General features: G+C 38.5%; 1 protein-coding gene across 1 annotated transcript in view; it reads right to left on the minus strand.

Moving 5' to 3' along the window:
- Positions 1-24,652, minus strand: part of LOC146460537 (uncharacterized) — a 222,867-nt gene that overhangs the window by 182,367 nt on the left and 15,848 nt on the right. Inside the window, exons 3-7 of the mRNA XM_085088145.1 lie at positions 22,926-23,119; positions 20,514-20,744; positions 19,594-19,842; positions 13,919-14,039; positions 11,526-11,597 (exon numbers count right to left, since the gene is read on the minus strand). Coding sequence (XP_084944271.1) covers positions 11,526-11,597; positions 13,919-14,039; positions 19,594-19,842; positions 20,514-20,744; positions 22,926-23,119 — 867 coding nt within the window. The remainder of the gene's footprint in view (positions 1-11,525; positions 11,598-13,918; positions 14,040-19,593; positions 19,843-20,513; positions 20,745-22,925; positions 23,120-24,652) is intronic.

Here is a 24,652-nt window from a genome sequence, read left to right on the forward strand (position 1 = left end):
CCGTGAAACCAATCACGGCTCGATATCTTGACGTTTCCCGCGTAAATTTCATCGGGATTTCACTCGAGTTTCGCGAAAAGCGCCAGTCATCTCAGTGCTTTCCTACAGATGTGATTAAAAAAAAACCTGGTTGACTGCAGTTCAAGGTGTTTCATATGTTCGTCTGCTTTGACTAAGAAGGATAAAATTTATATTTTCGGAAGAAGTTCTTGTGATGTTGCGCAGATCATTCGCTCCGCACTAAATGTGGACGTGAGTCGATACCCAGAGAATCGAGATCTGTTTGTTTGTCGAGACAAATGCTATAAGCGGTTGCAAAAGTTCCAAAAGGCTTCAGATAAACTGACAGAAATCAAGGTAGAGATAAAGAAAAACTGAAAAGGCTTTTATCAAAACAACGGACACACGGTGGGAGTCGCGCAGGTCTGTCAACCACACGCGGTCATCGAATAAAACGCGAGCTGTGATTAGACAAGTGGTTTTGGGGACTAGCTCCAGGATATGGGAACGAAGTTGTGATTGGTCAACAACGGGAAAGGAATGTGGTTCGAAGTTTAGCAGCCGTTGGTGGGGAGGAGTTTTGCGTGACGACACTAAAAAGCCATAATCAAAAAGTGAACACTCGTGATATTTTCAACTCGTTGGTCAAAAAACGTACTCTCTGCATGAAGTCAATTGTCATTTCTTGTACAAATTCCAGTGATCGATAAAAGAAACGAGTGTATCTGTTCTACCGATTGATCGATACAATCGATATTAATCAAATCAGATTTACCGAATTTTATCGATTTATTGATTGCAAGATCGATACCGATTTTTATCGATTGACTACTCCGGGATATTTTTTTTTCCGCAAGAAAGCAAGGCCCAGCTTCGTGGAGAAAGTTGAAAAAATTGCGCCCGCTGCCGGAACCAATCAGATTACATGATTTACAGAACTCCGCACGCTCACGCAGAGTTTGTCTTTCGGGCGAGGGTCGGAGGTGGGTTCAAAAAATCTCTAAATTATTAGAGAAAATTATTTCTGAACATTCAAATCAAACCCGACAACAGTCCTGTAAGCCCTGCACTTGAAGGGCTTTCCTTTTCCTTAATGTTTGGCTCCTGCTTGAATGACGCTCAATATCGACATCTAATAGTTTTTTGAACGGTTTGAGAAAGCAAAACACGAGCCGTGTCGTCTATACTGAACTTTTTCTTGGTCATGCTGAGCGTCAGAATTTAGATCTTGCTTTCTTGTGTATTTTTTAGCGTAGAATTTGAGCTGCAATTTTGCGTAAATTAAGGCCCGTTTAAACGGTTTCAACTTTTGCCCAACAATCGTTCAACAAAAGTTGAATGAATGTCGGACAAATGCTGGATGAACGGGGTTTTCAAACGGTTTCAACGCCATTCAACATTTTCAAGGGCAAGAAAAATGTTGAATCGCTGTTGAATGAAAGTTTAAACCTAATTAAATTTGATTCAGCACACTTTCAACAAGCTTTTATCGTTTTTTTACGCTTTCAACAATGTTGAACGACCTGTTCAAACGCCCTCGACATTTGGTTCAACAACTGTGTTGAACGCATGTGGAAGAAAATGTTGAAACCGTTAAAACAGGGCTTTATTTTTCCGGATGAATTCGAATTACAGCAGAAGGGAACGTAAACGCTAAAGACTCTATTTTCCAACTGTTTTATTAACAGCTAGTGATACATGTATCTGTATGTGCACACAGATTAAGACAAACCTTTGAACGAAGTTCCACAATTATAGTTTTCATTCTGAATTTACGCGATGATACAATTTATTTAAAGGTTGTTCAGGGTGATTTGTCGATAAACACGATTCTAGCTATTGTGTCATATTCCATCACCTGTTTCTTCGCCTCGGTGCCTCGATATGGAAAGGAAGCCGCATGTAAGTGCTCGAAGTGTGCTTCGGTTGAATAATTTTATTGAGGTGAAATCATTATAAACTAAATTCGATTTTGAGACGGCAATACGACTTTATATTGACGGCTTGTTGGGAGAAAATATATTCCGTATTGGGCGGAGTCGCGAAGCGACGGAGCCCAATACGGAATATATTTTCCCCTAACGCCGTCAATATAAAGTCGTATTGCCGTCTCAAAATCGAATTTAGTTTTTTATCGCGATACTGACATTTTGTTGGAGAGAGTAAACGGATAAAGTACAAATCGTGCGCTGATTGAAAGACAAATTCTTACTTCAGTTGAACTGTAGCCATGGTAATATCCGTGCGCGAAATTTTTCTCGGGGCGGGTTTTTTTAATTTTTGGCTTTAATTTTTACGTCAAAACAAAGAAAATGCAAAAATTTACAGTCCATAAAGCACCTACCATTGATGAAATAGACGAGCTAGTAAGTTTGAACATTTTACCAGCAAGTTTATTGAAAACTTGTTACCGCCGAGGTATAAGCTTAAACAACAAAATGAAAACAGTGATGAATAAACCTCACAACTAGAAGCAAGAATAAAAAGAGCAACCATACTAGTACCCAAAAACGAAAACAGAGCATTGTTATCCTAGCTTAAATGCCGTGGAGATTTGTAAATTTGATAGAGACCAAGCGGCGAAGAATACTGTAAAAATTACCGAGTCTGCCGTTCGGCGCTACGACAAGTAGATCAAATTGACAAACCTGAGCCACGAAAGAGAAGGCAGCAGCGCTCTTGGAGCAATTTTTTCTTGAGATAAGAGACACCAGAAAAGAAACAGATCCTTCTGCTTTGAAAACGCCATAATTTATTGGAATTTAAGCTCATTGTTATTTACCATGGCCGCTTTCACACTCAAGAAAGTCTTTTAACTAAATTTTTCTTCATCGAATTTTCGCTTGCCTTCAAGAAAAAAGTTGTATCATGGTACATGTTCACCACAAAAAAATATTATAAGTGGTCCTTGAACAGTGCCAGAAGCTTTGTAAACTCAAATGGAAAGAAATAAACAACACCATCCAACGTCGCATGTCCATTCACAGAAGTAGAATTTTGATCTGGGCGCGCCGAACCCATTTAAGTGCCGTGCTTCCATGCTTACGTGACAGTCTTTAAGCCAATCAGAAACCGTCATTTTGAGACGGCAATACGACTTTATATTGACGTCTCAGCGCAATGGGAAGATCCCCCAGGATCGCGATAATCAGTTTTATCTTTGCTCGATACAAAATGAATGTCATTCGTTTTTTGGATGTGCGGCGGAAAAAGTCTGAACTAAAGATTTCAATACGCAGACTCAGTGACAAATAATACAAGTAAAATAGCGCAGTTGAATTAAAAACCTCTGATCATGTGTTATGGCGTGCTGGTCGCTGAGTAGGTAAACTCGTTTTTGTCGTGACTTGTTGGCGGGACTTATCTTCAGTTTGTAATCAACGAGGGTGTAAAATTCGTGTGGTTAAAAAATGCAATATTCTCTATACAAAGGACCACAAAGCACTGAGGTAGCGTTCCTTAGTTTTAACTAACCCATTTTAGGATTTAGTTTATTCAGACTGTTTGAATCTTTCAAAAGGTTTTATGAGTATTACGCGCTCATTATATGTCATTTTGGCACATTTCTTAGCCGTCTTCTGCAAAACAACAACGGAAAATGTTCAAATTTTGCGCATTTTGGAGAACTTGGGCCACAATGGATAATTTTTCGTATTTCTATTTGGAACCGAATGTGTGGGTTTTTATTTAGCTGGAGCTGGAGCAAGTTTTTAGATCGATAGAAGCACTGAACAGATATAGATAATTGCAAAATTCAAAGGTTGTCATTCAAGCAGGAGCCAGACTTTCACACTCTTAACCCTGGGGGAAAAAGGAAGCCCTTCAAATGCAGGGCTTGCAGGACTGTTGTTGGTTTTACGATTTAAATGCTATGTTGCCCGAAAGGCAAACTCGCTAGCGCACTGAGAAAAAATAATAACAATTAAAGATTGTTTTCAGATTATTTACAGGAAAAGAGACAAAAGCCTGTCCTTGTTGACTTCTCTGCTCTTATTCAGAACAAACAAAAACTAGAAAAGAAACTAAATACAACTTGGGAAGCGAGCGCGCGCGCGAGAGAGATGAAATTTACATCTGGTATTTATACTTTTGATGGCGTAGGGAGTTGTTATAAATACTGTTACAAACAATACAACTGATTGACAATGGATACTTCAGCAACTAGGTAAATTAAGGCTAATGATCTAGCACAAGAAGTAAATGAGAAATACGAACTTAATTACAATGTGTGGACGAACTTCACAATAACATATAACAAGCAGTAATGTAACAGTCCTTAACATTGGTAAAATCAGTGAAGACCTGACCGGTGTCAACCTCCTTAAGTTTATGAAAATGAAGAATTGGGAAAGAGCAAATATGACAGTTGTAATCAACTGTGACTTGTGTGTCATTGCGTACGACACAATTTGTTACTTTTTTAGTATCCTGGATTGAAAACAGAAAAAATACCTCCTTTTTCTTTTCTCTTAGTAGAGAATTAATGTGTGTGCTACTTTTAACGTTGACCTTGCCGTTAAAGATGAGTATGAGTAGCGACTAAGAGGAGGCCGGGGGCTGGGGAGGGGAGCTGCTCAGTCTTGGTCTAATCGTGTTTTATTATTTATTTTTTTTTTTGTTTTACACGAAAGTATTTACCAAACAATTCAATAAATGTCAGATATCTAATTTAATATATTGGAATCGGAATCTCGCATATCCTTTTTAAGCCGTAGTGTTTCAGGACATATTTGAACATGGCATACCTGATACCATTATTCAAAGTGTAAGTCCTAACCTCACCCATCGACATACTTGGCAATGAATGTTTGGAAGACTTAATCATAACAGGAGCTTATACGGCCAATAAGCTTATAGGGTTCCACCAATTACAGAAATTATAGATGGAGGGAGTGACTTCTTTTCAGAAAAGGATGTTTTGTTGCGGACCTAATAGGAAACATCATTGCATGAACTATTTATACTGCAAGTGTCCTGTTCATAGCTCCAATATTTGTGGGACTATGAACGGGGAGGGGACGTCCACCCTCCCTCCCCACCCTAGAAGGCAAAGAAAGCCCGGTCTAGATAGGCTCTAGATAGGGTACAAAAGTGACTTACTCCTCTTCCCAGACTCAACAACCCAGGCTGAAAAGAGCTAGTGCTACGTCAACAATTAGATCTCTCTTTTTTTTGTCCCTTGGGCGTAAAAGGTAAATAAGAACTTCACATAGACAACTCTAGGGAAAAATCTCCTTCCATCAAGTTTCTAAGGTAATGTTCCCAATAATCTGGGCCGGGCACCTAACGAGGACATTTAAGGAAGAATACATTAACCTCCGTCCCCCATTTAGCCTCATCGTCTTATGAACTTTTAGAAGCCCAGGCAAAAAGTCTATTTTACAGTTGTTTGCTTAGTAATCTGGCCTTTGAGTGGGAGCCAGGCTGGATTGGCTTTGTTTTGATAGAAACCTCAGAGCTTTTCATACGTGAATGTATACATTAACCATAAGGGCAACATGATTTTCATTTGAAAAGCACTGAGGTTTGCCAGATCAATACAAATTCAACTTCAGCCAAACTTTCAGTCAAATGAACCGTTGTGTGGCCCTGCAGTACTGGAGGTCCCTAACGTCCGCTGTTTTGGGTTTGTTAGACCTCGCTAGCATATTATGCATCTAAAGCCAGCGACACATGCACCTAGCGATTTCATACGCCAATCGCGGTGAATTTGATCGCCAGCTGCGAAAATCGCAAGCGATTTTCGCCACCGATTGATGCGGACACACCTGGCGATTTTTTTCGCCGATCGCGCCGCTGCGGCAGTTTTGAAAACTCATGTGATAAAATCGCCCAACCTGATGGGTTGGCTTTACTCGCGATTCACAGCAATAAACGTAGAAAATGGCCGGAACGGGCACACTTGGCGAATTTAATCGTCGATATCTGACATGCCAGATATCGGCGATTTCATACGCCGATCTCAGCGATATGCGTATAAAATCGCCAAGTTTGTCGCTGGCTTAATGACTGGGTCTAGGGATCCCACACGGGAAACTAACCTAGTTAAAACAAGCCGGTCGGGTTAATTTTGCTAGACCAGAAATTACAAAGACACGGTTAACATACAGACTTTTCAAATTTTTTTATATTATACGCAGGAAGGGGGTTTTCCATTAGTATCGTTGTAGATCTGCTGCTTTGCAACTCAATTTGATATAAAAGGTCATAATTAGGTCATAATTACTAGTATAAAGATTTTCCCTTCGATTTTCCTCATTCTTTATCATCCCAGTGGAGCCTGTTGACGGTAGAAATGATAACACAAAGCACAGAAAATAGATGTATGATGACTTAAGTTCTTTAACTCGTCTCTGTCCATTCTAGCTTGGCCAATCAGGACTGGATCATGCCCGCAGCGACTTTGAACCTATTAACAACGTTTTAATATTTGCGCAAACGCCACGAGACTTCTTCAGAAATTAACCTAGTAGATCCTAGGAACAATTTGATGTGGTCTGTTAGTGTTAATTGACTTTGATGTAGTGGCGGAGTTATGAAGGAGTGAGGGCGGCAATACGCACCCCTGTCCCCAGGAGACGAAAAATAGCTTAGTCTAGATCACTATGTTAATGGTTAGAACACCTGACCGGTGTGCGTCAAAAGAGATTCGACTCCCGTCGGGGACGGGAAATATTATTTCTTTGTTTCATACTTGGGACCGATTAAATTGGGCCAACTTTTTTTTCCCAAGCTCCAAACGCGCTATTTTTCCTCAAGCAGTTTAATTCAAATTGAATTGCCTTAGCAACAACATAAATATCTCTTAAGAATTGAAGTGCCTTGCCTTGTTGGTATGTCTTTTTGAGTTTGTTCTTCTACTGCGCGGCTGGTCTGGCTGCACGCCTAAATCCACTCACTTTAAACTTTTTATACAATGACTAAAACACTTAACAGTGCGGTGCAAAAAAATAAATACAAGAACAAGATGCCAGGTTTTCTAAACCTTTCTGTTAAAGATAAAAAAGACTGCTGCATCAAAAGGTGAACACCATTCAGCAGAGCGGTAAAAGTTTGAAAAATACAGTCGAACCTGTATTAATCGGTACCGTATTTGGCCGTCACCCTCTATTAAGCGGTCACGGTCACCCTTTAATAAGTCCGGCACCGAGCTGTTTCTATTGTGTGGACCTATTTTAAACGGTCACTTTATAAAAGAAAACCATTTAAATAGAGTGATGAATAGCCTAACGACCTGTGCATGCAATGCTGACTGTAAAATCTTGGCGTTAATGTTCTATTAGTCCACTTTTATACTACGGTTCTCCTTTGTTATACCATTTTATCGTTGCGCTTCCTTAACTGAGTAAGTTATTTTGTGTGCGTATTGATTAAGTTATCAAATGTGAAATGAAATTGGAGTTTTGAGTGTGTTTGTCATGTATTCTACGTAACCTGTATTGAGCGGTCAACCCTTATTAAGCGGTCTCTTGAAGCCATTCGCCGAGGTTGACCGCTTAACACAGCTCAACTGTATCTCGTATGAACTGTACAAGCGAGAGTCGTGTTGGCCCGTCAACACCTTTTAAAAATGCCATCATTTCAACGCCAATGCAAAAATGCGTGATGCTGATATACTGAAAAAGTATAAAAAGCATGATTCACTAATTCGAAGACTCACCAGGAAGAAAGCTCACTGCTAAACCTATTTTAGTTTTACACCGACTTTATTTGGACTCCTTTTCATCGATTGCAGCTTAGTTCCAAAGTTATCTCGGTCGGCGCGGCAGGTGAAATGGGCGATGATGGGTTAGTTTTGCTGCTGTTCAGTTGAAACAAGGAGATTCACTCAGGCGAGCCCAAGCTCAAGCAACGATAAATGTCTCTTCGGGAAAATATTAATCACCTCAGAAGTTCGAATGAAATTTATGAAGAAAAACTGTCAATTTATATCGCGAGTCTCCTCAAACTTTGACAGCGATAATTAAAAAAATGTAATCCTATTTATTTTTGAAAATTCTTATAACGGAGCTTTTTGATAAACAATTAAAAATAAAAACGAGCAATAATAATGCTGAAATTTATTATTGCTCGTTTTTTTGTTTCTGAACAGGTAAATAACGTCATTAAAAGTACAAAAAGGACAGCTCGCATTTGTGGATAGCCAACAGCAGCCTGAAATCCATGCCCTGAAATGTTCAACAATTTAAACTTTGAGCTAATTAACGCGAAAAGAACAAAACTGTATTAGCTTACCCAAAGTTTCCTTTTAAAAAGCCATGAAATGATTTGGGTATGCATGGCACAACATTTGAACTAGTTTGCTTTAATATTCTCGTTTTGTGCCCCAGTCGATTGCACACCACAGAACTTCATATGCTGGCCATCTTCCTCCGACACGTATAATTATTCAATCAAAACATCCCTTAATTGAGTTAATAATGAGGTGCTGTCTTTATCACATAATTTGTACGATTCCAGCGTCGACGGTAGATACTCTGGTAATGCTAACTTTTTCCACTGGGCGAACTTTTTTTTCTGTCTCACAAAGCATGAACATTCAGCCAAGTCAAAAAAAAATTATTATTATTAAATTGAGTGAACTCGACGACCTCTATTGCTTCATTTGCCTCTTAAAAAGCTTCGCCGAGCTTCTGTTACAGTAACTACAATTCTACTACAGTCTCATCCTTAGGATGTAACTTTCGGTTATCTTAGCTTTGTCTTGAAACGCGGCGATCTTTGTACCAAGCGCTTGGTAGTCCTGTTGCCGAAAGCGTGCTGAAGTGCCATCTGGAGGTGGTCTGAGCTCCTTCAGTTGACTCAGAGTAGGCGCCCGAGCTACCAATCCAGCGGATAAGTTCGCTATCCGGCGGAAAAAAAAATGTACGCCAACCAATACATTTTATCCGCTGGATAGCCACTTATCCGCTGGATAGAGTTATCCGCTCTTTGAACAACTAGGGCCAGGTCTTTGTTACCCATAATAACCCATCACTTACTGCTTTAGTTGTGCGTAACCAGCGCTTCTTAATTTAAGACTGGCTTCGTAGTGTTTGTCGGGTTGTGCCTTTCGTAGCTCGTGTCTTTGTAAAGACAGTTGCAAGCACAAGCAGCCCAAGCTCTCTCTATTTGAGTGTTTTAACCAAAAGACTTGACCCATCGTGAAAAAGAGTAACGAATTTGTAGAGGAAAATTAAAAGATTTATTTAATACTTCAAACCATTTGATATAATGCGAAAGTAAGCCTTGCTTTCAATATTTTTGGCCTGTTTTTAGGTCTTAATCTTAATCTTTTGCTCCTAGCCATTTTTCCCTCACTGAGTTAATTACATGCATGCAAAATGCCACTGACACTATAAATGTGTGGTTTTCTCGTTCGTTATTTTTATTATTTTTTTCCCGGCTGCCGCAAGACGGATTATGAGTCTGGACGAAGGATCTTTGGTCTGCGGGACGTACAACATGCATATAAAATCGATATGTCACGTGATCAAACTTATGTGTCAAGGCAAAATACGACATCAATTTTAAAATGATCACGGATTTTTTTTTTTTTTTTTTATCTTCTAGGCAGTCAAGCCGAAACTGTAGTGGACCGTCCACGTTTTCCGAATACCCTTAAAACCCAGGCCTTACACTATTTGGTAGAGCGCAAAAGTTATCAAAATTATAATTCATCAATCTGGGTTTATAAAACCAATCTTGCGACGATTAAGTCCACAATTGCAAGATTCACGACCTCGGTACAAAGCCCGATGTAAACACTCTTCAAACAAACGAAAAAATTTGCTGCAAACGTCAACTTCCCCCCAAGCTCTAGAGAAAAATACTACAACTTTCAAAACAGCTTCGCTCTCAGTTAATCAGCAAGGTAAAATAAGTAAGGACATGGACCCGCAATGACGCTTAAACCGGAGTACAAAGTGCAACCATTAGGCCACCGCTCCTTCTCAAACGGCAAAGTACACGTAATCAATATTCATGGTAGGATGAACTTCATTTTGGTGTTGTACGGGAAGGACCCGAGGAAATGCTGCGCGAACTTATTTTTGGTATTTATATCGGCAACTTTTTGAAACCGAGAAACCAACCAGTGGAACATCAATCATCAAGGAATTCACTCCGGGCTGCAATTATGTACTAGGCGATTTATTCCTTTGGTAATGAGGCTCGTGAAAGAATCAATGGGAAGCTGTCCACCCTTTGTTTATTAAATCGTAAGACTGTAACTCGTTCACACTGCTTCAGATTATCGCCCTTGGGTGGGTGCCTCGCAAGGGTCTGAGTGTCCCGTTCGTGCCTTTCTCCTTAAGGCAACCTATTTAATATTTTATTGTGTAATTATCTGCACCATTCATATCTGTGTGTATTGCCCAATAAAGTTTGGTAGAAAAACACACAAGTAACAACAAGGCCAATACAGAAACAAGGTCAATGGCTGTTCAAAGTTTCATTTTTCATTTTGCCAACAAATGCGCACTTGTTATATTTTCCGTCCAAATTTAAAGAAATACATATCATATTATGACTCTATTATGGCAGTGTGATAACATAAAATAAGCCTGCGAAAGACTTAGTATATGTGTTCTGCTGCCATCGTTTATATTAGTTCGGCTACGATTGAGCAGCCTGTAAATAATACCAGTGGAGTTATCAAGCAGTTTGAATATTTAATATCCAGGTTCTCGAGTAGATGTCAATGTTTCCAATGAGACGTTGCTAAAAGATTCGTTAAGGTAAGCATGACATACAGAGGTAACGTCCCCTGCCAAATCTTCATTTGAGAAATGTCGATCCACAGTGAATGTTTTATACTTTTAATTCTTCGCTTTCAGAGAAAAAGTGAATAAAGTACGAAACGTTTGCTGTAAGGCCGACAGGTTTGTATCGGTAAGACACCACACCGGAACACTAGCTCTATGCCTTTTCCTCGATCACTACAAATGTCATCAATCTACCTCCAGCACCATTTGTTTTTAAAAACAAACCTTAATGTCTTTACAAACAATCGTTTTCCACCGTTTCTGGACAATGTTTTACAGTACATTTAGTCAATTCCTTATCAACAAACTTCGTTAAAAGAAGTGTGAGACGCACCGCCGGAAGGTCAGCTTTTAGGCTCGCGTATTATATTTTTTTTTACTGACCCAAAAGCGAAACCTATCTTCATCATTACGAAATTTTATGTCTTTCCTGTTCTGACAAAGGGGACGTTTGCATGAAGCCGTTAATTCAAAACTGGAAAAATATAACATTAAATAACACTTTCAAAGTTTATTGATCGGAGTACTGCCACTTTAGGCAGACAGGATTCAATTGAAAAAACATTACTTCCTTCAATGGTGCCTCCCTCCCCATCCACGATAAATAATAATTTGGCCTGATCAATTTTCATATGATATACTCGATCGAAAGGTACTATTCTTTCAGTTACAGAAACATACAACTAGACCAAAGATCGGATTTTTTAATAATCCTTGATGGCACTCAGACTATGATAGAAATATTCAAGCATATCTTGAACAAAGAAGCCTCATTCTTACAGGACTCTCAGTTCGGTGATATTACTGAAAACACCCGCAGGCAACTGTTCTAAGGTGTTATTGGACAAGTCCCTGAAAAGAAAATAAAGAAAATTTTATTTTGTAACCTCATGATCAGAGTAATTAAATAATTGCTGGAGAATTTTAAACTTACGTGGTTTCAGTAATCGGCCATTCGTATAATGTTGTAGTCAAATCACAATTCAAAATAATTGTTAAGGTCTTCAAAGGCGTACAAAATTGTGTCCAGTCCATAGACGTTTGCTTTGCAAACGTAAGTCTTTAAGGAAATTCGTCTTCCTTCAGTTCTCTGACCATCCTTTAGATATTTTATTTCCTTGGATTCTGGTTAATTGTTTCGATTTTGTAAGTTTTCAGCGTCTTATCATTGTTATCTCTTCTCAGTTTTCAGCTCTGTTTAAAAATGCCGCGATATGTTTAATTTATAAAGTGGAGGCACGTCAACCTGACATGACTATTTTTTATGATTTTTAGAACATTTTTAAAGAAGAAATGGTTAAGACAAGTTTACGAAATTTGGAAACATTGACAAAGGTTTAGATTTCAGAATGATTAAAATAAATATTAAGGATAACAAATAACAGATGGGCATCACGGGCCCGTTTCTCGAAAGTCCCGGTAACTTATCGGGTCCGATAAGTATATTTTTAAATGTTTTTGCGCCGATTACACAGTGATTACAGACATGATACTTGGCCAATGTTTTTATAGAATTATAAGGTTTTAAAATTTAATATTCAAAGCTAACAAAAATGGACTTCTGCTAAGAAACATTTATCACCAAAGACACTTATCGGGCCCGGTAAGTTACAGGGACTTTTGAGAAACGGGCCCCAGGACAGTCTGCTGACACCCCGTAGTCCCATCACGTGCTAGCGGACTGTCGAATTTTTATTCCTCTTTCATTTATTTCTTAAATCCCACCCTTGTTGCATAAAATGCAATCACGATCTGTAATATGGCATTGATCATTTAATACTATGTTCTTGTTTTAGACGATACCCAGAAGAAAATAGGAGTTATCAATATGTGAAGGCAATATCCTAAGTGGGCCGATATCTGCCATTTAAGTCTACTCTACCAGTTAAGATTTATTTGACAGTAATTTTATCCCCTCCTACTCCCAGGTATTATGAATAACTCATATTATGGGAGAATGGTCCTAGTGATAACATGTTTGCATCAAGAACACTGTAATGCTTTCAATAGTCAGCACAGCCCTCTTATTCCGCGTCGTGTTTCTAGGCTGATGCCTGTATAATTGCTGTTTTTCATATGACGTCATAAAAACTGAAATTTATAACTAAACACGATTTTGGGTTTTTATCTCCATCACATAAAAGAAAATATAAATTTCCATCGGCTTGCTTGTTTTCGGCGAGATAGCATTCTTTGTTTTGAAAATGGAGCAGTTTGAATTTCAGATTTTTGCCCAGTGCGTGACAGAAGGATTGCTGCTCTAAACATGTCACGTACATGAAAACATCGATTTGCCTCGGGTTTTTTTTGTTAGGTCTGATCAGCTAACATGTAATAGAAGCGTTAATGTCAATGTGTGAAAGTTCAGCAGAGAGAAGAAAGGCTTTGAAATAGCAAAGGTAAACTCCAGATGTTTTTGCTGGTTTCCAGCCGCCATGTTGGTGCCCCTCAGACTTGGCACCAACATGGCGTCCCATACTAAACTCTAATTTTCCGTGGTACATTTTCTCGAATAGCTCGATTATGAGACATCGCACAGCCCTGTGCCTTTTATACGTTGCTTATGGATCACTCTTCTACAACATATCATGCGTGACGCCGATGTGTGAGGTGAAAATCCCCATCCTGAGGCTAAGCTCCCCCCCCCCCCCGCCACCCTTCCCTTCAACCACCCTAAACCGCTGCCAAACTAGATAAAATTACCACAAGTTTACCCTGTTTAAGAGCAGAGTAATTGTTTTTTTTTACTACTGCATGTATAACTTGTTTTGTGTTTTTATAGCTTTGTTAGCTTTTTTGGGGGCTGTATTAATATTTCCGCGTGATCTCGCTGTAAAAAGATTCAAAGCAACAAATTTTCATTGACGGCGAGGCTAATCTCCTTTTAATACGTCAAACTACCTAAAAAACAAATTTCTTCTAAATTGAAATAAATCCAGTTTTTCACACAAAAGAAAAAAACTTCTCTCTCAAAAGATTTGAACTTGCTGCGTGTCGGGAAAATGAACTGATTTACACTGCATTACTTGTTCAAGTAAAGGACACTCAACATAGTCACTTTTGTAAAACATCACACTTGAATAGTCTTTTTGTGCTTTTTTATTCTTGTTATTCTAGGTACAATATCATCAATTGTGTGCTTTTTGTGTAATTAGTACAGGGGTAGTACTTACAGTTGACCGGTATTCACCGGCAAAGGCCCTGGGACAGACGTCAGTTGCTTTCCTGCACATGAGATATTTGCCAAGGATGGATCCCACCGGTAGGGAGTACAGAAACATGGCTTTGGACATACTGACGAGAGATATCAAAACACAATGAAATAAACGTTTTTCTACAGACGAAGAGGAAAGTATTGTGCAACCACTTGTTCGTTACTGCCCTACGGAACAAACCCAGAGAGGTTTGTTTTATCATTACGAGGTGAATTTTTTTTCACGCAATCCTAAAAAAAATGCAAATTTACCAGTTACTCCGCAAACTATAAATTTTCTACCACAACATATCAAGCGTTTATTCCAAACGGTGAGTTTCATTACGAGAGAAAAAGACAAACTTAACATTCACGATAGGAAGTGGACCTCACTTCTTGCCCTTATTGTCCGGTAGATCTTTTTGTATCCTCTGCTTTTTCATCGTTCTCCTTAATCTTCAGCCCCAAATCTATCGATATTTTTGTACCTTATTCTTCTTAAATACTTAATTTAATTGTAGTGCTTTGTAAGGTCGTGATATGCCAATCTTGTTTCTTTATATTTATATTAGTAAGTGATAAGGCGCTGAAATAAGTGTAAAAGTAGTAAATAAAAAAAACTTTTTTAATAGAGTTAACTTACATCCGTGGTAGCACTAAGTATCTTACAGTATATATTAGCTCCTATGTTATAGGACATTTTTCAGTAAAAAATAGATTTCGCTCAGTTTAGGAAATATCGGAGCCTTTGTAACCGTCAAGTAAAACACAAAGGTGTTGAATACCTGCTGTTCTTCCGAATAAGAAATGCGCTTCAGTTTGCAAAGGCGCGAAAAGTAAATTTCTTTAGAATTTCCTTCATTTGTTAGGCTTACGCAAGGGAAATTGGGAGTTGTCGAAATACTATTGGCTACGGGTCTTATATGATAAATGTTCTTCAGTAAAAGCTCTTAAGTTCTACCTGTAAAGAATGAGTCAAGATCTACAATAAGCGTTGTGTTTCTTGAAGAAGAGCTGGTCAAATTGGTGCAAAAAAAATCTTGGAAGGTAGCAGGGCAACTCTCCCTCAGCCACAGAGCCAAATTCCCCATAAGCCCCGGGGGTTCAAAAACAAAGCGAAAGACAATAAGAAAAGGATAAATAAGTGGGTCTGCAGAAAAACGCTCAACATGAAAATAGGCGAAATTAAAAGGTAAAGCGACGTGTGCAAAGAAGTTCAGAGACTAACTTAACTAGTAATCACGGCTCTCCCCAAAATATCCCAGTGCCATAAAACAACGTCGGGTTTCGGTTTTGTGCCGCTGTCACAACCTTCGGTGCACGAGCACAATACCGGCGATACAGCAGTTTGGAAAAGTCTTCCCGACCTTGTGTGAATAAAACGTGGATCGCCCGGAGGAACTCCACGTTGTGATAGGAGTCTTCCGTGTGACAATTAATTGTTACTTACTAATCCAGAGTGTTCAACAAATATTAAACGTCACGAACATCACTTTAATAACCCACCGATTAATTTCTGCGCGCTCTCATTGAAGAAACACGTTACGACGGTACAAAATCAGACAGTAGTTATAAGACGTAGTCGTCTGATTTACATGATATTATGCATTTATTTGGCGGTAATTACGTGCGCATCCTGAAGATCACTGTTTCCTCAATAGAGTGCGCGCCATCCGGCCTGCATGTTTATCGGATGGTAATGCCTGAGGTTGAAATATTGTCCTTAAAATTTTACAGTTGCCTTCTCGGTCAACATTTCATTTTTCGGACACTAATCAGTCTCGGGAATTATCTTCCTGTTACCACACGTCTGAAGAGGTTTATTTACTAACGTCTTTGAGATGGAGATTCAAGATCAATCCCTTCTGCGATTATTACGACCTGAATCCTTTTTGTGTATACGTTCTACACTTTTTAGAAGAATTTTGTTTCCAAGCAGTATTTATTCGGTAAACTTTTCGACTTCGGTGTAACCTGCGATCATGCCCTCCCTCCATACAGTCAATTATCATCCCGAGAAAAAAAGAAAAGAAAAAAAAACAAAACAAAAAAGAACAAAAGAAGAAGAAGAACTGTTAACTTCGGTGAGTTTTTTTTTTTTAACCGATTTTTAAATAATTACTATTTGAAAAACGAGGGTGAGTGTTTCATGAGGTTTCCCAACGTTAACACGAGAAAACAGATGAAACGGCCGAGTGATTTTATTGTTTTCCAGTGTTTGGAAACCCAATGAAATACGAAACCCGAGTTACTTCTCCAACGAATACAATTGAAACATTTTCTGTGTTCTTAGCGATGCCTAGTGAGAGAATTCTTGTTTTGCTATATTTGTTGCATTAGAATTCGATCATGTCAACTATCGGAAAACCGATAATTATGTTTAATTTATTCATTTTTGTTGTTTGTGATCTCTGGACCTCGATATCAAGTTGAATTTTAATATTTCGAAAGGAGCCTATTTGAACAACAACACCAGACTTTGCATGATTCAGTTAAAATCTTTTAAAGAACTGCTTGCGCTGGGCGGACACCATTGTGAAAACCAATTTATTAAAAAAACTTTGGTTCAAAACGGAAGTTTGAATACCATGAAAAAAAGATTGTAAATCAGTTCACGGAACATAAAATTCTTCTTCTTTTTGGGTCACTTGCTTTCTGACTGCTGGTTTGTATGAGTTGCTCGTGTTTTGCGAGTGTCGTCAAACATCTCGTTTAATAAAACCGGCGATAATTTTATCTGTTAATTTTGCTTCGCTTTTACACTAATTTTTAACACTAACGAAGATGAAGGCATTCGCAACCTAGTTTTCTTAATTCCTTTGATTTTGATGTGTGTGGTACATTGCAATCCTTGCCTGGTTCCTAGGTCTCTCTCTGTTTTTCATCTCGGTCAATCTTATCCGGGTCACGTGGTCCGAGGGAAAAAGCGAGGCCTAGACAAAAATCAAAAATTGTGACAAATGTCTCAATTTTTTCTGGCGCGAAATTTCACGTTGAGCGGTTCGCGCCATAGCGGAAAAATCGGAAGAAGTGGTAATTCGAACTCATTTTCGACGCAAATGCTTCGGTCGATAAGTCTCTTTCGAGTGTATAAGAGTAGTAAATTCATATTATTTTTGAAAAAGAAACAAATGGACCATACGGTACGGCTTTATCCTCTAAAAAGCGCCTTTTCGACGAGCAAGAGAATTAAAGTCTTGACCGGTTTTTAACATTTGATACATTATTCGGTTGAAGAAAAACTGGATCGTGAAAAGTTCTAACCTTTCTTCAATTTCTGTGGAGAGACTGGACCGTGAAAACCCCTCTGTTCGATAGAGCAGAACTGGCGAAAAGAGCGCGCTCGCGCACAGAGACATTTTGATTTGCAGTTTCGCGAGCAAAGTTACGCGTACGATTATCGCGTGTGCGAGTATTTTTTCAGAGTCGTATTTTGGGTGATTTTCCAGTAAGTTTTTAATTTAGTGTTGACCGCGTTACCGTTTTGGGGATGGTTTTTCGCTGATAAAACGTGCTTGTTTTCCAAATAGTTTTCCGTGACCGCTTACGAACACCCTCTATTGGTAAGTAAATTTGCTTATGCACTGCTTTCGAGCTGATCAGTCATGTTTTTAGACATGCTTTGTCAAAGTCTGAGGGAGGTGTGTGCGACTCTTGTTGACTATATCAAACAGCAATTCGGAGTTTTTGTTAGCCGTTTCGTCTTCGATGAAGAATATGGTCATGCCGTCGTGCTAAATCAAAGAAACACGAACTGAGCAGTCAATTTGCTGTCCTTACATCGAGCCAAATGACAAAAGATGGTGGTCACAAAAAAAGTCTACCGAGTTGTGCAGCTCGGCGGCTATTGCGCCACTATTTAAAAAATCTACCGAGTTATGTAGCTCGGCGGTCATTGCGCCATTTCATCTTCAACAAGGTAAGCTCAAATCAAACGAATTGTGTAGCTCAGGAGCGAAAGCGCCATTTCATAATGGTTTGTAATTCGGGTTCAGGACAAGCTATCATTATACGTCATTATGGCTCGACGTTTAAGCTTGCTCGTGCGAGGCAAAGCAACACACTCAAACAAATCATTAAGATATTTAGTCATGTTAGTCGCGTACACACTCCACTGAAGGCTTTGATAAACGATTTCTTTGAAACGTGTTCAGTTGATTGGTGTCATGTCAATGAACCGGGAGTTTTCGTTTACACGATGATCCCTACTGATTGTAATCTAACGAACCCCCTCCTGCCCACTCCACAGCACAGAATGTCGAACGCACTGTACTCTTTTAATCTGCAATTAATCCTTGTTTGTATGGAGACTAAAAACAACTGCTTTACTTGAAATATTATTTTACAGGTTTCATTTGAATGGTTACCTACTTCGGGGTCTTATTCACAGACTCAAAGGTAGAACAAACTTGAGCAGGACAATGAATTAGACTCAGGGGAAGTAATGTTAAGCGCGTTACATCTGAATGGTCACACTTTAGAATTTTTTCCTCAGATGTAAAACTTAGAGCCACCTTATGTTAACTAGACTGTGTAAGGCTACCAGTATTGTTCTTTTCTTGACAGCAAAGTGAGCACGGGACAAAAGAAGAAGGCGACGAACATATTTTTCACCTGGTTTACCTTTCCTAATCCCCCCCCCCCCCCCCCCCGCCAACTTTGTGGCAATCGCAGTCACTTATATTAAACTCATATGATAAACTTATCTCATTTTCCGCCTGCGAGGTTCTCATAAGAAAGCAAAAGGTATCAATAGGAAAGTGGTGCTCAATTAGCTGGCTCTAGTATTACCCCTTTTTTGTCAGTATTTATCCGCGTTTGTTCATGTTTCCTTTTTTATGGTTGGTTGCCCCGTACATGCCAATTTTCGTTGCTTTTTGCACTTGGTCAAATTTAATTCCTCATCCAACACCATTGTGATACAATACAACAATACATGTGCATGAGTCTGAGCAAGCATGACCGTTTTTGTTGACAATACTCGAACTCATATATTTAAGGTTACATCCATGCTAAACTGGGGCAGTTTAATACACGGGAGAGGAAGATGGGAGGGTGTGTAGGGCATTGCATCCACCGGCCATCAGATGCGCTTATAGATTTGTTGATTGCACAATAAGCAGCAGCCCAGAGTCATAGCCAACCCTTATTTATTTGAATACGTGAGTGGTTCATTCAAGCAGGTTGTCATATGAAAGGACGAAAGTAAAATAGTAACTGGCGCTATTTTTTCCTTCACAAATTTAAATAAGGGGAAAGTACTGTTTGACAGTTTTCATTTAAATGTTAACAAATAGATTTCAACCATTATGAAAAAGTTAGCAATTGTTAGCAATAACAATTGCCTGACGGTTAACCTTTGCAAGGCAAAGAGTATAGCGAACAAAATAAACATTAAAGTAACTAACAAATTAAAAAAAAATAAACATTGTAAATGTCGCCAGCGCGTATCAGGTGTTTCCACTTGTGAGTGACAGTACGAATAGATGGAAAAGCAGCCGCATTTGATAGAAAACTTTCTACGTGGAATAACTGCAAAAAAGATCTAGCTATTTTTTTTCTTGCAAAAGGGTACATAACTACAGCTTGTGATGGATAAAACATTGTTGCTAATACTTAATTGCTTAAATTAATGAATAATCCCTGTCTCCTCACCGTGGATCACTTCAAACTCCCTTTCGTCCGTTCCATACTTGCTAGTGGCCCGGCATGTGTAGTTTCCTTCCTCATTAACTGGGATGCTAGCTGTGTTTGTTGTATTCACCAGTGTTGTTGAGTTCCTTATTATCGCTATGTATATTGGACGAATCCCTGCAGTGGCTGAACACGACAGTCTCAAACTGGGGCTAAGAAACACCCACACAACCCGGGTTGACCATCGTAAAACCTTGACCTTGGGTAAAACTAATAAAAGAACAATTTAAATCTGTTAACACTCAACAGTCCACTATACTGAATACACCAGTGGTCACGCAAAAGTATAAAATTAAATCTTACAAAGGCAAAATGTTCGTAAAAGAAAAAGAAAGGAACGAACTAGCAATATTCCCATTTAGAAAGAAACTGACCCACTATTAGTAGTTGTAAAGGCAAAAAAAAATGCCCAGATAATTTTTCTTAGAATATGGTACAATCAGGATAAGTTATAAGTACACAATTAAGGAGTTGAAGGTATAAAAACCTCATGTCTAATTAAGGTTGCTGTTTGATTTTTATCAAAATACGAGAAGACTTTGTGTGAAAAATGTTAGTAAATTTCTCAAATGGAGTTTGGTTGGCCAAAATTAAACCAAAAATAAGGGCAGTCTAAAGAAAATAGGAGGGCAAAAATAAATTCCATATTTGAATTCTTTTCTTGTTTTCTTTGGATTGCCTTCGTTTTCGTTACATTTCCTAGAATAGTTCAGTGGATAAACTCAGTTTTTTCCCATAATTAATTTTCTTGTATCATAAATCAAGCCAAAAATACACCCGAGTGAAAATCCCATATGGTCCCTTTATGTTTACAGTCTTTCAATTGTGCTATGTTTTGTTTCTACTAAAAAACTTCAATGACATCATCTATGTGTCCTCACCATTGCTTACTGTGAACTCCCTCTCGTCAGTTCCATACTTGCTAATGGCCTGGCATGTGTAGTGTCCCTCCTCTCTTACTTGGATGTTTGCCGAGTTTGTGGCGTTTACAACTGTTGTTGAGTTCCATATTATCGCTATGTATATTGGAGGAATTCCTATGGCTGAACACGACAATCTGCCTTGTGGAAACTCTCGCACAACAGAAGCTGGAAACACTACCTTTGGTGAAACTAATGGAGAAAAATTCAAATGAGCCAACACTTGACAGCACAAACAGAATCCACCTGTAATAACGCCATATATAAAGAACACATAAGTAAAATGCTGGAAAACGAAAGCATGAGAGAAAACTAAATATCTCAATTGTAAAACAACTTACTTTATAACAAAACAACAAAAATGTAGCAACATCTCAGAGATCAGTATTCTGTGGGGGTGAGAGCTGGGGGCCTGTTTTGCAGAACTAATTTTTTTTTTTTTTATCGCTATGCTTCCATTTACTATATTATTTCACTTTAGTATAAATTTACTAGCGTTATATCACGAATACTGTTCTCTTATTGTCTACCCTACTCACTATCTATTCTGTTGTAGATAGTTAGTAGAATGAATAGCCTAACAGGGTGAAGTTGACCACAAAATGGCGGTCACCTCTTCGCTTTTTCCAAGTATCTCTTCGGTAAGTGCCTCTTAACATAAGCCCGATGGTTTCTTGAGGTCTGCTCGCCATATCTCAAAAGCTACTTTTGTAAGATCTATTGTGTCTTCTTTAAGGCAAATAAAAGGATTTTGGATAATTACTAGTCGAAGCGATTCCAGAGAAGAGAAAAATTGCAACGAAATACGGAATGAAGATTTCTCACGGCAAGAAAAGGAGTCAAAAACAAGAATTAATTGAATTTAGTCTTCATTTACACTTTTAAAAATCGGCAATTTTAAAATAAGTTGCGTTTCACTGACACAATTTTTAAAAGACCTAGCTTCAAAAGAGCACTTTTACGTCAGTATACTGATCTTTGATTTTCATTTTACAATACAAAAACTCAACCCCTCGTTTCAGTTTCGAGTGAAAGCCAGTTTAAATTTTGAATGAGATGCAAAGGCACGCACACTGAAGCCAATGCAATGTGAACTATTTATATCATTATTCAATAAAAACGTGAACCTGTGTTGTTGTTAAGTTTTTGAACGACTATTAGGTTTATACTAAAACAATAAGATTATTCGCTATCGATTTCTATGCATGATAGTTGATTTGGGCTTCGCCCTCATTAACTATCACGCGATTGAAATTTCGAGCTCATAATCTAATTGTTAAATGTTAGCACGTGAGACAAAGTTTTTGAGTATCCAAGGTTTAAAGCATTCACTATGGTAATGTACTGTATTTACATAAGTTTAGGGGAAGGGGGCCACGGGGCATGACAATTGAAGGTATAAGCTCAAGGACGAACGAAAAATATTAAGTTGAAAGAAAGGACGGTAAAACGTCCTTCGTTTTGTTAATCTCGCTTCACACTTTCTCCTCGGCTCCTGGTCATATTCTAACTCTCTATTGTGCACGGCGGGCACATTTACTACTTTCAGTTGGATATTTCTTCGTTGCAACACAGTTTTATGTTGCAACAGGCTATCCAACACATTTCCTTTCGGGTATGGCCGTGCGTCGCTTGACTGTGAAACTCCAGAAGAGCAGGGTGGTTCTGAAATTTAGGTGTGGGTGAAGGTTGGTGGTTAATTGTTATAAGATGAAGGAATTATCGTCTCTAAATAAAGTTAATTGAACAATAACACCTACAATGACATCTTACTACAACTTTGCAGAATCAAGCATTTACGTGCCACGCAATAAATGTTTTCAGCATAAAAACGAGAAACATAACGAGATCTCAGTACTCCCATAAACCCCAGCTGTTGTTAGAAGTGGAACATATGTGCTTTGCCATTTTGTTATACAACAAACCAAGCGACAGTATGCCTTTGTTTATAAAAGTGAATACAGACACTGTGCTTACAGCTTTTGTTTAGTTGTGTTTTTCTCTGATAGACGGCTTAATAATGCGAGATGAGCCAGTGCAAGTCACGGAAGATTTTGACGCTCCCTCATATTGTAGTTGAGCTATTTTCATACCCAGGGCCCGGTTGTTTGAAAGCCGATTAACGCTAATCCCCGATTAAAAATTAACCGACGTTTTCATCTCCCTTATTTTAAACGTTTTCAAGAGCTAATTTTAAGCTAATGGTAAAGAAAAGTCCAAGTCCAAATTAAAGGATAAAAATCTTTCGGAAGTATCTTTATTGGTAAGTTATTAAACTAGAATTGAAGTTTATGTTAACCCAGGATTAGGTTAACCTGGCTTTGCACAACTGGGTCCAGATGTTTTATATGTAAATTTGATTGAAAACAATACCTATTGTTGTCGAATTTGATCCGCTGTTCTTGATGTGGAACAGTACCCTAAATCCTTTCCTTTCTCTATAACGGCCTGAGTGGAATGTTATGACTGCATAGTCTCCAGTCACTTCAACCTTCTTCCCAGTCTTCTTACCACAGTGCTTTCCAGACGACAGGTTTGTATCATTAGTAATCTTCAAATAGTCCCGCCTGCAAAGAAACATATTTGTGGACTATTTGAGGAATTACATTGTAACAGGTTTAGTTGCTGAATTTAATGGCTCCCTAGAAATGTTGTAATTTATAGACCTGATGCAAAAAATGTCTGACATTTTAGTATTCTTTTGTATGCATTAAAATTAGCCTCACTTGCCCCGGTGAAATATTCTTTTGATTTTTGAACTCAAGAACGAGGCCAGTCAGGTTAATTTAAGGAAATCCTAAGACAACATGGAATTGTAGGTCTCTTATCTTCAACGAAAAAGAGAACAAGTGAAGAAACAAGGTCATGGAACGCCAATCTCTTTATTCGCATTCTTCTGCTTGGCTTTATACAAAATAGTACCCGCTGAAATTTTACGTGTTATCTTTAGCTTATGCTAGGGAAGTTAAATAACTTTTTTATTCAATCACCACCCTCTAATGGCTGAATTAACATGGACATATATTGATATGGACTAATTATGTAAGTTCAGCGCTTAACCCCCATACCTGTCGTGGCTTCGTATTGTACAGCGGTTACCAATGGCACGCGACCTACAGCATTGAAAAGAGTCGGATAAAGTTGCGTTTTGATAGACGGCAATCAAAGAAAAACCGTTGAAATTGTTTTGAATTCTGACAAGATTCCTAGGTAACCCTGCAAGAAACTAAGAATTTTACCTCGCTAAGAGAAGGTAAACTTTATTTAAATTGATTCTCCAGCGCAAATAAAAGGTATTTTTGAATTAAAAATTTCGATTTTCACTGCACGTGATAATTTGCTCACTTGCACCCATCGCTGATTTAATTGTCAGGTGTAGCGATATTTCAAATGTTTCGTAACAGAAATACGGCCGTCTAAACAATGCGCATTTTTTAGATAACCTGTTTTGGAAATCAACTTTCATAAAGTTTACTATCCGTCAGCGGATAAAACTGTCGATTTCTTCGTTCTGTTGCCTTGAAATGTTCTCAGAATTCAAAACAATTTCATCGGCTTTTGTTTGATTGAAGTCCACCAAAACGCAACTTTACGGGAGTCTTTTGAAGGCGATAGGTCGCGTGTTATTGGTAACCGCTGTATTCGTGCCGTTAGGCTGAGGAACACTGTATATCTAACTTAGCCATCCCTTGTGGTTTTTCTTGGCTTCCTTAAAGTCTTTTTGGTCAAATAAAGACATGTCCCTTGTAAATTTCAACTTTGTTGGGGACATGGTTTGCTCTTGGTCCTTTGCCCGTGGTTGTCTATGCCACGGGACATATAGTTTTTGTTAAATTTATATACTTATTTTTATCAGACTTAGTTTATCCTAACCTATTTGTCGTGCAACGCCAGCGAAAACGTCACTTGAAAATATAACTTTTATTTCATTTGCATTTATTGACGATCAATTTCAACTCGTTCAACTTTTTTCAAAAACGGCAAACTACGCCTAGAAATCAAACTGATAGGAGTGGCGTTCGAGTTAAGAAAGAGAACGAGAAATTTACCTTCGCGTGTTCACGTTCTTCACAAATCCTTGAATTTGGTCATTTCACGTT

This window comes from Pavona decussata, unplaced genomic scaffold (genome assembly GCF_977016875.1).
Source record: "Pavona decussata unplaced genomic scaffold, jaPavDecu1.1 SCAFFOLD_211, whole genome shotgun sequence".
Taxonomy (NCBI): Eukaryota; Metazoa; Cnidaria; class Anthozoa; order Scleractinia; family Agariciidae; genus Pavona; species Pavona decussata.